The sequence below is a fragment of the Ipomoea nil genome, unplaced genomic scaffold (genome assembly GCF_001879475.1).
Source record: "Ipomoea nil cultivar Tokyo-kokei standard unplaced genomic scaffold, Asagao_1.1 scaffold2555, whole genome shotgun sequence".
NCBI classification, from domain to species: Eukaryota; Viridiplantae; Streptophyta; class Magnoliopsida; order Solanales; family Convolvulaceae; genus Ipomoea; species Ipomoea nil.
The window spans coordinates 441,995-459,203 of NW_017618983.1; the positions used below are offsets into that span (position 1 = coordinate 441,995).

Genomic DNA, 17,209 nt, shown 5'->3' on the forward strand with positions numbered 1-17,209 from the left:
ATTCTCCCGAGCTACGTTATTTTTGAAATGGACAGAGTACATGGTAGCTAAGCTAGGTCAAGATTGAACTGTTTGTACTTAAATTTGTAGGGAATTGAAGGACTATCATTATTGTCCATTTCAGAAAAGCAGTGAAATAAGTAGGGTTTTAGGGTTTCCCCCACAATCCACATACAGATTCATCTTCAATTCTAGGGATGATATCTAATTATCTATCATGTCATTGGAACAGATTAGCTATCTCATCTCATGATTTAAGAAAGATATTGATGTCTGATTGTTTGAAGCATCTGGCGTGCATGCATGTCTTATGTCTAATGTCTTCTAATCTTCTTTCGTACGTACGTGTGCAGTGTGTTCCACAAGTAAATGCATCCAATGTATACACCTAATCATAACCAACTATTCCTATTCCTACCTTATTCCATGCTACGGAGATCACGTCCCGGATTAATTGCAATCTACACTTGTTTGAAAAGGCAAAATTCTCCCTTAAAAAAAAAAATAAAGGCAAAATTCTTAGCTCCAATATCCCTTACATCCCAACCCAACAAGATGGTAGAGGGTAGCGGTCTCTTAGGTGGGAGGGTCAGTTCTTGGTGTCCACATTCAATGTAAAACACACACTGCGGCTGCCAAATTTGAATTTTGTATTTTTACCCACAATTTTCCATCTGTGTGCTAACTGAGTTGCCTATATATATAGGCACAATCCACACTACTAATACATGATGCATGAATATTTTATACCCAAAAAAAAAAAAGTTCTCTTTTATGGTTTAAAAAATAATTAAGCTAATAAACCTATCAGTTTGAAATCGTTGGTAAATAGATTGTTAATATTACTGAAACATTGGAAGTTCGACTCTTGTAAAGGGATTGCCTAATTCATAAATTTATGAATGTTTGGTTTTTAGTTCTTTAATTGATTTAGAGGTTATTATTGTATTTTGTTATGGTTGGTGCGTTTATTGGTAATATAGATTGCAATATTTGTATTAATATACTCACTTTTTTTTAAAGCAAAATAGAAAAAAAGGAAAAAAAGTTAGATCTATAAAAATTTTGAAGTTGAACAGAATTTGTGCATGTCTATATAAAATCTAATTTACAATAAATCTACCTACTTTTTTTTTTTTCTTTTTTCAAATTTCTCATCGATTTTTTTTTTTTTTTGAGTTTTTCTTATCATACTATTTTATTTCTCTCATTTTATAAATTAAAGAATTCTTAAATGTTTATATACCACCAATTTAAATTTCAATTCAACTTTGAATATTATTTCATTTAATGTAGAGTTTAACAACTAAAATTTATAGATCCTCCAGAAAATACTTTATTAATTAAACACAAAAAAACACAAAATTAATATTTAATTTAAAACTTTTTATAATTATTTAAAAAATGAATAGAAAGAATTAGTTCGAAATTGATATAGTACGTACAGATGACAGGGAATTCATTTACTAATCTATAAATAAAAATATTTAATTTTAAGATTTGGTTGAATGAGATTTAAAATTCTGCCAAGCAACTTGTGCTCAGATGGCACCCGGGTTGGACTCTCATATGGGAGGTTGCGAGTTCGGGTAGGTTGAGGAAGTAGTTCTGAACAGATACTACATTGAAATAGAGTCAGTAGCATCGTTAATAGGTGGACCCATTATGTTTCATGTTTGGACGGGTCAACCCATTAAACCTATTAAGAACTCGTTTAATATTATTATGTCAATTTATATCGTGGAATTGTGGACCATTGTCCAATACACATAATTTGATTTCACAATGTACAAAATTTATGTTCATAATACACATACACATAAACACGATATAATGAAGACATATAAACACTTAACATATTACACAGAATTCAAATTAATAATGTACAGAATTCATGTTCAAAATGCACAGAATTCATGTTCATTATATCATGTGCATGTGTATGTGTATTATACTATTATGAACAGAAATTATGTACATTATGAACATGAATTTTGTACATTATGAAGTCAAATTATGTGTATTGGATCAGGGTCCACAGTGCACTGTGGACCTGGTCCACAATATAGCGATTGTATTATTATGTTAAACCGTTTACACAAACTTGTTTATAACCCACCAAGAATTATTGTTATTTAGGTAATGCCATTTTTTCTTTATAAAATTTATAAATAGAATCATTGTTTTATTTTTCTTTATTTCATTATTAGTTATTTTTATTGACTTATAATGTTATATTTTGAAAATTTGTAGATTCAGGATAAATCGAATTAAATGAGATTACAAAAGATATAATGAATATGACTAAGGATGAAGTTATTACATCAAGACCCAACACCAATTATTGATGTTCAACATATGAAATTTAAATTTTTATTGTGTTCAATTTTATTCTAAAAACTATAACAGACTTCATTAATTATGATTTTTTTGGATGTTATTTTATCATTTTATGAATGTTATGAATTGAATTTTTTTTTTTTAGTTTTTTTTTTTTTTAGTTTTTTTTTTTTGGATTGAATTGTAGGTTTTATTCTTTTTTATTTTTTTTATTTTTTATATAGCTTAACTTCAAATTTTAGTTTTTTTTTTTTAATATATTAATAGGTTTAGAGGATTTAAATGAGTTTCGTGTCAATATGATCTAAAACCTGTTAACAAAACATGTTTACAAATCGAGTTCGTGTTAAGAATTTCAACTAGCTAACCTTAACGTGTCGTGTTCGTCTTTAGCCTTATCGTGTTTGTGTCGTTATCATGACCTGTTAATGAACCCTGTACACACGAATTTCTAGGTCTAATTTTAAGTTGTTGAAAGCCTAGCTAATTTTATTTAAACAGAAAAAAAAATCACATTGAAGAATTGGGCATAAACTTTGATTTACGGGAATAGTCCGTAGTAGTTACTACGTACCCAAAAGTGCGTTTTAGATGAAGTTCGCCTTGTGACCTTAGGTGTCGGTAAAGAACCATAATAAGGAGGTAAACCAGTCGATTTAGGTATAGATGATCGGTTTGATCAAACAAATTAAAGAAGGCCAATCGAACTTGAAAACTTGTGATTATCAAACCAATTGCTCGATCAACTTGGGCGAGATTAATTATATTGTGCTTAAACTTTAACTATATATGCTCCATGTTTTATGCGTATGTGTTGAATAATTAAATTGTAAAGAAGTGACCAAAACTTTAATTAGATCCTCAGGATCCATACTATATTCATTATGAACCAACTATTTCAATAAAATTTCAACATACAAACAAACAAATTTAGTACATAGTATTCCAATAACATAATAATAAGCTACTATATATTGCATGATCATATATATATATATATATATATATATATATATATATATATATATATATATATATATATATATATATATATATATATATATATATATATATATATATATATATATATATATATATATAATCTTAATAATTTAGTGAAATTTCTTAAGTAGATCATATGAGAGGACAGATTGATGGCCCTACTTATGAATCATGTGGTTGAAACTCGTTTCAGACATAATAGTACACAGTAAGCAATTCAATTAGACATGCACATATATGTTTTTAAAAGGAAATTAAATAATAAACAAAATCTCATCAACCATATAATTAATTCACATACAGGTAATTAAGGCGCCATTAATTTACCTAATATAAGACCAGAAATGAAATCTCAGGGAGTTTAATTAATAATTCAATAATGGATCTATATATGGAGTAGCATCATATATATCATACCTGTCCAGAATTGGATTAAGGAAGAACTGAACTGAACATGGAAAGAAATTAAGAAAAAAAAAAATTTAAGAAAAACATTATGTGAGTAACAACAACGAACGTAGGTACTAGGAGGAGGTAGTAGAGGAGGCAAGGTGGCGCATGACGTCAACTTGAAGTCGCAGGGCGAGTATGTAATCTAGGGTTTCTTTGATCAAAGTGTTATCATCTTCCATGCATTCTCCTCCCGGAATAAGTCCTTTCAGAACTGCGCTTCTCTTCTTCACCACTCTCGCCGCCGCTTTATACTTTGAAGCCGCACGCTTTCCGGCCATTGGACGACGACGACGAATGCGCTTCATCAAACATCTCCGGCGCCGGATTTTCTTCATCTCCCCGGCCCCAGATTTCACAGCCGCCATTACTGAGCGTCGCCAAATCGCTCGCGGCCACTGTCTGGTGCTGGTAGTGGTGGAGGCCATGGCTACGTTCGCTGATAGCTTTATGGCGTTCTTCCTCTCTGTTATGCTCATTTCACTCTTGCAGGCGTCGTACTTTTGGAGACCCTTTATCCATTTCTTCAGAAATTCTTCTTTCACTGAACTACTTACGGTCTGCATTTTACCTAAAATTAGCTATCTGATCTGCAATTCTGCATGCAATTCAATACCCACAAATAATTATATTAATTAAACTTCATAAATATATATGCTAATAATTAAGGGCGCCCGGGCCGGGATTAAATACCTTATGGGGTGTATGCATGTGTGGATTGGTGGAGAAAATAAAATTAGATTATTATCCCATTCCAAAGATCAGAGTGGGCGGGATGAGTGGTTTTGCAGCAGCCAGCCAATTGAAGATGGAATTGAAGCTTACAGATGGAATAATTAATAATTAGAAAGCTAAGGGGAATTGAAAGAAAAAAAAAAATACAAATAAAGGAAAGAGAGAAGGGAATGAATGTATGTAGTATGTGAAGTTGAAGAAGAAGAAGAATGTGTAAAAAGCCAATTTATTTGATTGGAGTGGGGCCGGAGAGGGTGGTGGGGCAATGGGAGAAAGACACAGCACATGCTGGCACATGGGACTTCATGCCCCGCACCATATATCCATCTAAAAACCCTAGCTACCTATCTAGCTAATAACCCTTAGCTTCCAAATTTTCGTACACACACACACACACACACACATATATATATATATATATATATATATATATATATAAATTATTAATTAAGACAGATTATATTAATTAAGAGCTGAGCTGACAGCTGAGGTCCCCTAGCTTAATTAGCTTAATGGTTTAATGTCAATCAAAAACCTAACATTTGTAATTTAGTATGACAACAACAACCGCTTTTAACATATTTCCATCTCACGCCTAATTATTTTCTTCACCGCGCTCTCATCTTTCTTAATAGTATATAATAATAAAATCTTTCTAACTTTAATTTTTGAGTGATTAGAGAAACCGCAATCACTATCTAAATGTATGCATGTATTGGATAAACTTTCGTTTTGTAACTCTAACAAACAAAGGAAATCATAGCCTTTTGAATTACAATCACTATCTCCATCTAAATGATTAGAGAAATCGCAATCACTATCTCCATTTTAATTTGTAGACCAAATGTCACGTAAGATAATATTAAGTGTAAACTAATAAATATGCACAATTACATTATAAAATGGATATTCTGAATTACAACAATAAACCAAAAATAACTCCAAAAAAAACCAAGAAATAAACAACTTTCAAATATTGATAGTCTAACTCATGCTTTCTTAGTCTAACTCAAATAATATTCTTACCTAGTTGGCTAGTTTCTTTGTGGGATATGTTAAAAACATAGATGTTTAAACTAATTTATTAGTTTAACAAACTAATCATTAGTAGAGTTGTCGTCCCGCTTTTTCCTAATTCAACCGATCCAATCAATATAGACTATATATGTGATATAATAAGTATGTATATATTGTAAAAGGGAAAATGACACTTTTTTCTCTCGAGTTATATGCTTATAACACTTTTCTTCCCGAGTTATTTATGCATTCACATTTGTCCCCTCAATTATTATAAAAGTGACGGTTTTTACCCCAATATATTAATGGACATTTCTACCCTTAAACTAAATATTTTATTTATTTCTATTCTTCAACAAATTATTGCTTATACGTAGGGATGACCACGGTTTGGTTCAAACTGAACGTAACACTATAGCAATCAAATCAAAATTTTTCGGTTCTGATTCAGAACCAGAACCAAATATTTAGATTTCTGTTTTTTAAAATCGCGAACTGGAAAAAATGGATCTGAACCGTGAACCAGAGGTTCAAATCGAAACTACTAGCATTAGCTTAAAATTATAATTATAATATTTGCAAATTGTGTATGTTTTTTTCGCATTTATACTGACTCTCACATATAAGTATATATAATGCGATTTGGTTTTTATTTTGAACCGTCGGTTCACGGTTTCGCATCCAATTTGAACTGTTGGTTCAAATTTCATTTTAAATTTTTCTTATTTTATTTTTAAAATATTCTAAATTCAACAATTAATATATTTTATTTTTCAATTCAGAACATGAACTGACAGTTTCGATTCGCGATTTTAATAAACTCTAAATATTGGGTGCCGGTTCTAAATTGTCATCGTAACCTTTCTGTTTGGTTGTTATAGTGTCTGTTCGGTTTGAACCTAATCATGGTTATAATTTGTTAAAGAAGAAAAATAAATGAAATATTTATTTTAAGGGTAAATATGTCAATTTAACATATCAGGGAAGAAAACTACCACTTAAATAGTTCAGAGGGATAACACAAGAGAAAAAATGTCATTTTTCCTGGTAAATATTATTATAACGAGTTTTATTTTTTCTAAAACTATATTCCACCGTACAAATATCAATGCTTTGGGGGGAAAACGTGTAGGAGGCAAGAGAAGCATTAGTATAACGTGAAGTCAACAATCACCTTTCTATTTGTCTGCTGGATTTCATGTTTTGTGGTTCCTTATCGTACGTCATTCTTGAAACCATGCATGTTCCACATTATACGCTATCTGATCTTTATTATTTCTTCCACCCTATAATTAAATCATCTAACTAACCTCACGAATTATGATTTTATCATAATATATAAATTAAATCTAGGGTCACATTTGTGTCGGAGTATCGAACCATCTCACGAATCCTTATCTATTCATTACTTATAAGGAAAAATATAATACTTTTGATGAAAAAAATAATATTTTTACATTAAAATGTAAAAGTATTACATTTTTCTTCAAAAGTAATACTTTTACACACACACACACATAAATATATATATATATATATATATATATATATATATATATATATATATATATATATATATATATATATATATATAAGTAATAAACATTTTATTCATGATTTAGTATTACATTTTCTAGTATAATTATTATATTTCATCTTGACCGACCCATCTTACGGATAAAGATCCATGAGACGGTACGTCTCACACAAATTTTTGCCTTACATCTATATTTTAATATAGTATCACAATGGCCAATGACCTTGTGGTTTAGTGGCTCTCCCAAATGAGAGGTCATGGGTTTGAGCCCCGGTAGGGGTGGTATTGACTCTTTGTGTTTCAGAAAGTTGAGAAAGTAGCTATGAACAGATACTATATTGTAACAGATCAGAGTCAGTTGTACTAAAAAAAAATATAGTATCACAATGCATTAAAATATTATAAATTCAAATTCTCTGTGTACAAAAAAAAAAGGGGTTAATAATTAAACTGGCTTAGCAAGCTTTATAGTTGATATGGCAGCATGCAAATTAAAGGCCCCCTACCCAATCTGCTTGAAGAAATTAAAATATAGTTGGTATGCAATAGTTGAACTTTGTTCCTTTATATAGAATGTATTTAGTTATGATATATTTATTAGGGAACAAAAGATTAAATAAACAAGGCAGAATTTACCCCGTCCACATCGTAGAGTAGTGATTGCGAGTTAAGTTTCTTTTGTTATAAAAAAAAGATTAAATAAAATGTGAATTTTTATTTATTTGGTGATGAGAGAAATTCACAATCACTATTTGAGGGTGTAAATAGGGTATATATCGTGCTTGTGTATATAGTATATTTGGGAGTGAATAGTGAGTATTAAAAAAAAGAGAGTGGAAAAAGGGAAAATTGGCATGATCCGGAAAACCTGGTGAAGATGAGATGAAATGGAAGGGAAATTGAAGTGGGACATAGAAGAATTGAATTGAAGAAGAAAAACTCTTTGGGGGGTTTTGGCTTTGGCAACAAATTAAAGTGGAAAAAAAGGAACCCTCACATGGTGTCCACATGGGTGTTTCTAAAGTGTGGTTTATAAGGGTTCCCCCAAAGTACAAAATCTTTCACCAATAATTACACATACATCTTGCTCATGCATGCCTAAATCCCCATTTATATATATGCCCTTCTTTTAGCTAACTTATATATATATATATATATATATATATATATATATATATATATATATATTAGCGCTCATATGCGACAGAGGTTTACGGTGCGGCGGGATTCTAGAAATACACCAACAGTGTTAACAACATGCACCAACAACGTAATAAAAACACACCATAGTGAAATGAAAAAAAACACACAAAAAATACACAACACACCCAAAAAAATACACCATATAATTCACCACCCCCAATGGTGTATTTCCGAACACTGTATAGTGCTTTTACTCACACCTTTTTGGTAATGCGAACCTAATTTGTGTGTATTTTTTGTGGTGTATTTTCTAACGTTGATGATATATATGTGCTGAACTATTGGTGACGCCGCACCGTAGTCCGTAAGCACCCGCCGCACCACAACCTTACTCTCTCTCTCTCTCTCTCTCTATATATATATATATATATATATATATATATATATATATATATATATATATGTATATATGTATGTATATATGTATATATGTATATATGTATATATATATATATATATATATATATATATATATATATATATATATATATATATATATATATATATATATATAGGGGTTATGGATCATGTGTGAAGAGGGTCTCCCGTGCGAAAATACGGATGAATTGATTAATGATTCTTTAAAAACAAATTCTCTACAGAACTGTAAACTTGAAGCAACAAAAATATGCACTTGAAGGCACACAAATGTGCATTTGAAGGCCAGAATTCTGCACTTAAGGCACAAAGATGGGAAATCGAAGCAATTATACTATCAAAAAAGGGAGTTATTCAATTTAAGTGTTATTGAAGCAATTATTCATACAAATCATTTGTAAATTACACAAATTTCATTAGGATTTTTTTTTGAAAGGAGCCTGTACGGCATTTATTCAAAATATGCAGAAATAGAAGCTGGTGGATCTGAGTCCGAGTACATAAAAGTCGAGTGAGTAAAAGCAGTAGATGCTAATGTATGAGCTAAATAATTATCTAACCTAGGAATATAATGAAGCAAACAATAATCAAAAGTCGATATACTAGTCCTGCAACTATCAATGGCATAACCCAAGTAAGACCGTGACGAGTGTGTCATAGATGATAGATATTGTTGAAGCACCAAACAATCCGTGTAGAGCTCGATAGACTTTATTTCGCGGTTTCTTAACCACGATAAAACATCCTTGCATGCGAAAGCTTCCGCCATTAGGGGTGAAAAACAATCTATCATTGGAGCAGTCATAGCCAAAACATAACCCCCTTGCCAATTTAGAATAATAGCCTCCACCGCTGCTTTGTTTGTTAGTGGGTCATATGCCGCATCGAAGTAACATTGATCCTCATGTTTTGAATAATATGGTGTGAGCTGCTTGGCGTGGACAGATGTGGCTGATGCAATACCGTGGTTGGCATGGCAGCAATAGCATTCCTTGGTAAGGACACTGCCGTAGCAGTGTGTTCGGTTGGTACCGCTGCTGTACGGCGGTCCGAAGCCGTGGGGTTGGTCGGCGGATGCTGACGTCCGGGATGGACTAATTTCCAAGCACTCACGGCTGATGATGCCATTACAATCACCTTCCGAGGTCTGGGCAGGTACGCATCCCATACAGCTCCATTCCTTGTGCGCCAAATATAATAGAGAATTGCCACTGCATAAATAATCTCATCATCATCTAAAACATTCATCAAATCATTAAACCAATCACTAAAAATATTTGTGACACTATTGGGGATTGGAAGGTGGGATTGTGCCCAAATGTCTGCCGTATAGTCACACGTAACTAAAGAATGCACAACATCCTCATGTCTAACTCCACACATAGCACATGTTGGGTCAATATCAACCCTCCTTATAAGTAGGTTCCTCGTAGTGGGTAAAATATCATTTAGAGCTCTCCATAAAACTGTTTTCCACCTGGGGGATTTTAAGCTTCCACAAATTTTGCCATTTATAAAAGGTCCCCACTGGTTGGGCGTAGTTACCAACTACTGTTCTATACCCATTTTTAACAGAATATTCTCCTTTTGGGTCCCCATACCAGTACCACAAATCTTCATAATCTGGTGACACAAGTATTTTTAAAATTCGCTCCACATCCTCAAGTATGAAAATATCTGTGAGAATATCTTTATCCTAGGTTCTTGTCTGTTGATCCATCAGACCCATTACCTTTGCATGTGCCAATTGTGGTGGTTTTTCTGTTAATATTTTCGGCTGAGTCTCATCATGTAACCATGGATGGTCCCATATCAAAGTTGATTTGCCATTCCAAATTCTGCGTCTAACTCCCCCACAAATCAAATTCTGCGCTGCCAAAATACTTCGCCAACAAAAACTTGGGTTATTTCCCAAGCATACATCATAGAAAGAGTTAGTGGGATAATACATAGCTTTATAGACTCTTGAAACCAATGATTGTGGCTGTGTCAGAAAACGCCACGCTTGCTTACCCAGCATAGCAAGGTTAAAGGCTCGCAACTCTTTAAACCCCAATCCTCCATATTTCTTTGGGATACACAGCTTATCCCATGCTTTCCAATGAATACTCTGATCATTCTTCGATCTCCACCAGTATCGATTCATGGTTCGCTCAATGGCAGTGCATAGAGTGGTAGGCAGTAAAAAGACACTCATTGAGAAGGTAGGCATAGATTGAGCCACACTTTTCAATAGAACTTCTTTTCCTGCTTGTGATAAAAGTTTTTTATTCCATGAGCTAATTCTCTGTCTTATCTTATCCTCAATATAAGAAAACGCCGCCTTTCTATTTCTGCCCACAAATGATGGAAGCCCTAAGTACTTCCCAAAATTCTGAGCCTGCACCACTCCCAATATATTGGTAACCTCTTCTCTTGTTTCATCTCTTGTATTTTTACTATAACAAATACTCGATTTGTGATAGTTGACCGCCTGGCCAGACATTTTTTCATATTTTGACAAACAACATTTAATCACACCCGCTTCTTGGGCATTTGCTTTGAAAAAAAGCAAGCTACATAATCCATCAGCAAAAAATAGGTGGGTAATGGAGGGTGCCCCTCTAGCAACTCTACATCCATGTATCTCTCCCTTCGCCTGTGCCATAATTGTATACTTGAAAACACAAAACTGTGCACTTGAAGGCACATAAATGTACACTCGAAGGCCAAATTTGTGCACTCAAAGGCACAAAGATGTACACAAAAGGGAAAACTATGTTCTGAGACAAAACATATGCACTTGAAGACAAGAAAATTTGCACTCGAAGAAGAAAAATGCACACTTGAAGAAAGAAAAAAAGCGCACTCAAAGACAAAGACCATTTGAACTAACTTCAAGTTATTTACCATAATGCCACCACATTTTTTTAATTATCTTCATTATAGACTGTTGATTTGAATTTGATCAACGAATGAGATCAAACCTTATTTTTCACCTAAACAATGTTTCTCATTTGATCTAATATATATATATATATATATATATATATATATATATATATATATATATATATATATATGGATCCTGTGAGAATAGTACTATAAGAGAGAAATAAGAATCAATATCAGAATTACATATGTAAAAATTCGACGGATCTGATCAATTTTTTTTAAAAAACGAATGCGGTGACATTTTCGTAATTATCATCAACTTCACTATGTAAACTTGAATACTTAAATATATAATCTCTAACAACTAAATACGCAAACATGGTAAATTTTATAAAATCAACGAAAAATTTAAATTTTAAATCTAAATCGTAAATACTAAACCTTAAAGTAGTAAAAAGTGAGCCACTAAACCAAATAAAACCAAAAACTCAGTCATAATTCATAAACTCTAAAATCGAAACCCTTAGTGCAATGCACTTTCACATTTTTGCAAGTGCAATCTTTTAATACTAAATATGCAAAATGTTAATACTAAATGTGCAAAACTGAAAAAGTCTGATAATTGCAGATTTTAGTGTTAAAGTTTGCATAGTAAAGTTGGTGATAATTACAAAAATGTCACTGCGTTATTTTTTAAAAATCTGATCTGGTCCGTCTAATTTTTTTCAGATGTAAGGCTGAGATTGATTATTATTTCTCTCCTAAGAACTTATTCTCATTTGATCCTCTATATATATATATATATATATATATATATATATATATATATATATATATATATATATATATATATATATATATATATATATATATATATATAAGTTCAAATGCGGCGGGGTCTTTTCGTGCGGCGGAATTTCAGAATACACCAACAGTGTTAACAATATGCACCAACAGTGTAAGGGTATATGTATATATATATATATATATATATATAAAAGTTCAAATGCGGCGGGGTCTTTTCGTGCGGCGGAATTTCAGAATACACCAACAGTGTTAACAATATGCACCAACAGTGTAAGGGAAACACACCACAATGAAATGCAAAAAAACACCAAAAAATACACAACAGACCCAAAAAATACACCATATAACTCACCACCCCTAATGGTGTATTTCAGGACACTTTATGATGTTTTTAATCACAGCTATGATGTGTTTTTAATTTGGTGATGTGTACCTAATTTGTGTGTGTTTTTGTGGTGTATTTTCCTAACGTTGATAATGTATATTTGATGAACTATTGGTGCATGACTCCGCACTGTCGCACCGTAAGGCACCGCGCTACACTTGAATCTTCCTCTCTCTCTCTCTCTCTTATATATATATATATATATATATATATATATATATATATATATATATATATATATATATATATATACTAGTTTTTTACGCGCATTGCGCGATTGAGATAATGCCCAGTGTTTTATTTTTTTAAATAAGTACTTTAAAGTATATCAAGGCAAGATTATATCGGAATTGTTCATGCATGGATAATTGAATGTTGAATTTGTATATTTAAATAAGTAATATATTCTAAGTTTACAAATGCAATATAATATAGTCAAGATTGATTATAATTGTCAATAAAATAATTGTATAGGTATGACTGAAACCAAATAAGGGACATAAGGGAGAACAAATACAAATTAGGGCATAAAATATTAAATATAGACTAATATTGAAGAGCTAATTGCTGATTGCCAAACAAGGACATTGCGAGGTAGTTTCCACTTCAATTTGTTGCGTGATTTGAATAATCTTTTTGTCAAAAAAATCCCCAAGTAGTTAATATGATTGGCTTAATTATTATTATATTATTTTTTAAAAACAATTATTATTATTATTATTATTATTATTATTATTATTGTTATTATTATTATTATTATTATTATTATTATTATTATTATTATTATTATTATTATTATTATTATTATTATTATTATTATGTATACCCTTAGCTCATTTTACATGTTAATCTAAAGAACTAATTTTTTCAAATATCTTTTTACCAAATGTTGATATAATTCGCTGGTCAAATCCGCTAACGCTAACCGCTAATTGCTGATTGACAAACAAGAACATTGCGAGGTAGTTTTCACTTCAATTTGTTGTGTGATTTGAATACTCTCTTTGTCAACAAATCCCTCAAGTAGTTAATATGATTGACTTTATTAATTATATATTTTTTTAATTTTTTCATGATATTAATAAAATACTTGGTAAATAAATATATATCATTATTTTGTATTATAACTTTTATATTTAATAAAAAATAGTGCACAAAAAAAAGATAATAGACAATGTAGTGAATATAATCAATTGATGAATTTGAATGTAATGAATTTTTATATTGGAGAAAAATAAAGACAATATAATATAACTAATGAAATTATTTCTCTTATTCAATTTATTGATAATGAATATTTTTTCTTGAATAAAGACATTGTAGACACATAATTCTAAATTAAAGAAATGCATATGTATTATTTTTTGTTGTAGCTAGCTACTAAATTATTATTTAATTTAATAAGAGTAAAATAGAGTATTAATTATGCCAACGTTGGTTGGGATGAGGTTCGAACCTAAGACCTTTCTTATTGAAATCAATGAGTAAGTTAACGGTGAACTAACAGAAATTAACAGAAAAGATAATATTTAACGGAAAAGTTAACGGATAATCATATTCATTAAGGATAAATTAGGAAATCTTAAGGGAAAATTAAAATCTGATCAATCTGAGCCATTCATTTGATTAAAAAATTTGACCGCCATTTTTTCTACCCATTATAGGCCTAACTCTCTTGGGCTCTTATTAGTATGTATATGTATATATATATATATATATATATATATATATATATATATATATATATTCATTTGAGGTTAAAAAAGAATCAAATGTACGTTAAATTGTTGAAGAAATAGACGTTCATTTGATTGATGAACTGCAAATACTATACGTTCATTATTGTATTTTAACGTATTGAATGTTATTATAGCATTGTGCCGTTATAAGGTAGGAAATAGCCACATTGCATTACGTTATACAAACAATATTACTATATATCTATTGTGCACTCCAATATAATAGATGTCAAAATATTTTGTACATCTTGTAATTACACTATACTATTATCATGCGCAACAGTAGCTAGACCCATAGTATTTTACATATTTTTTTAGTTAACTTGTTACATATATATATATATATATATATATATATATATATATATATATATATATATATATTTTTGAAATCAATTACTACACACAACCCGGCTTCCGCGCACAAGATCAAAACAATCTTCATGAAAAATTTCTCAAACCCTGTACCTGTGCATTGTGCAACCAAGCAGTTACAACTCTCTCATGTTGTAGTGACATCTTGACAAGGTAATTCATTTTCTGTATTTTATAGTACATTCGCCTCCATAAGAAATTGTGGAGTGGTACCTAAACCTCAACTCATAAGCTAGCATCTATGGTGGAGTTAGAGTCTTTGGCTTGAGTGTTGTATTATTTGGTGTTTTCATTGAGAAGGCGGTGTGTGGTGAGAAAATGCTAACTGGTGTTTGATAAGGTTAGTTCAAAGGAAACGGCGTGAAAAGAGTTTGGAATGAATGGAAACTATCAAGAGTGAATCCATCCACTCGTTCGGTGCCGACCTAAGAAAGGTTTACAAGATGCTTGATAAGATCTAGATCAGAGTAAAGTCATATATCCAAAGAGAAAAATGGCTAGTTAGCTACTTGGTGCCAAGAAGGTGTTTGGAGTGTGATCTGTCTAAAGTAGGCCATTGTGGATGTTGACTTCTCAATGGATGAGAAATGATACAATCGTCCTACATTGACTCTATAAGAAATTGTGAAATTATACTTAAAGTTGAGGTCAAACCTCTGCTCATCATAAACTAATTTTTTGTGGTAGAGTTTATTTTTAAATATAAATATTTTACATATTAACATTAAATTAAATATTATAAAAAATAGATCTGAGTTATAAAAGAAATTTGAATAAGGTGTCATCAATTGAGCTGGCATATAAAATGAGACAGGATGGAGAGTATATGAAAGGATGCGTGTATGAGATGAGATTGGAGCAACAAACATATATATAAGAGTTGAAATGTATTGATGGGTATATTGGGACCGAAGCGGGAATCAGAAATCAGAGTCTCACGTGGTGTTAGAAAAAGACTAGTGAGGGCGTCAAACCCCCGTGATTTACGGCTATCCTCACGTTATTTTAGCCCATTCACTATCTCACATCTACAATTAATTAGTCCACTTCAGTTCCGGCCTTCGCAATTCACATTATTATGACCCCTCCGCATGCCCATTGCTCACGCCTAGCCCCATCTCTGTCTGCCCTCTCGGCTTCCAACTTCCCTCAAACAAAATTCAACATATATAATCAAACCCGCAGGCCTCAGCCAAGTAATTTGTAGCTCAATAACATCTCTCATCTTAGTAGATATAGTGCATCCATAGTTCAATTTTTATTTTTATTTTATTTAAGTACTATTAACTACCACTCAAAGTGTCAATCGTTATGCTATGGACCCGTGTCCAGCATGCACGCTGGACACAGGTAACAGTGCCGTTAGGCATTGTTATCTTTATTTTATTTATTTATTTATTTATTTATTTTTTAAATTTCAGACCGCTTCGTTATAGGAGTATATGTTCATAATTTTATTACTATATGTTCATAATTGTAAGTTCATAATGTCAGAGCTCTATGTTCATAATTCCATAACTGTACATTCATACTTCCATAACTGTACATTCATAATTCCGTAACTGTACATTCATAATTCAATAACTGTAACTTCATAATTTTCGAAGCTCTTTGTTCACAATTTAGAGCTCTATGTTTATAATTTTATCACTATATGTTCATATTGTAAGTTCATAATGTCAGAGCTCTGTGTTCATAATTTCATAACTGTACATTCATAATTGCATAACTGTACATTCATAATTCCGTAACTGTACATTCATAATGCAATAACTGTAAAATCATAATTTTCAAAGCTCGATGTTCACAATTTTAGAGCTCTATGTTCATAATTTTATCACTATATGTTCATAATTGTAAGTTCATAGTGTCAGAGCTCTGTGTTCATAATTTTATAACTTACATTCATAATTCCATAACTGTACATTCATAATGCCATAACTGTACATTCATAATCTCATAACTGTACATTCATAATGGCACAAACGAATAACACCGTTAACGGCACTAACGACGAGACAAAATCAATTTTTTTAAAAAAAAACTGAAATGACGCGTTTTCCCTGAAAACGACGTCGTTTTGGACTCGTGCCCACAATGCATTGTGGACACGAGTCCACTGCATAATTTGCGTCAAAGTGTCAATACTTCATTGTCGGGCTGAGATGTGATCCTATATAACCTTCCCTGAAGGAACCTAGTGGGTGTAGTGCATTATCGGGCTGAGATTTGATCCTATAACCTTCCTTGAAGGAACCCAGTGGGTGTAGTGCACTCACTGTTCAATTTTTATATTTATTTTATTTATTAAGTATTATTAACTACCGCTCAAAGTGTCAATACTTCATTACTGGACCGGGATTTGAT

At 31.5% G+C, this 17,209-nt stretch overlaps 1 protein-coding gene across 2 annotated transcripts; it reads right to left on the reverse strand.

The window, feature by feature from the left end:
- Nucleotides 1–3,687: 3,687 nt before the first annotated feature.
- Nucleotides 3,688–4,735, reverse strand: LOC109153876 (transcription factor UPBEAT1). 2 transcript variants are annotated; one of them, XM_019301764.1, is made up of 2 exons: nt 4,486–4,735; nt 3,688–4,382 (listed from the first exon to the last, which is right to left on the reverse strand). In XM_019301764.1, the coding sequence occupies exon 2, from the start codon at nt 4,356–4,358 to the stop codon at nt 3,867–3,869; it is 492 nt and encodes a 163-aa protein (XP_019157309.1). In that variant the 5' UTR covers nt 4,359–4,382; nt 4,486–4,735; the 3' UTR covers nt 3,688–3,866. The 2 variants fall into 2 exon arrangements, with proteins under 2 accessions (XP_019157309.1, XP_019157308.1); XM_019301763.1 differs by having other exon boundaries at nt 3,688–4,390.
- Nucleotides 4,736–17,209: the final 12,474 nt, after the last annotated feature.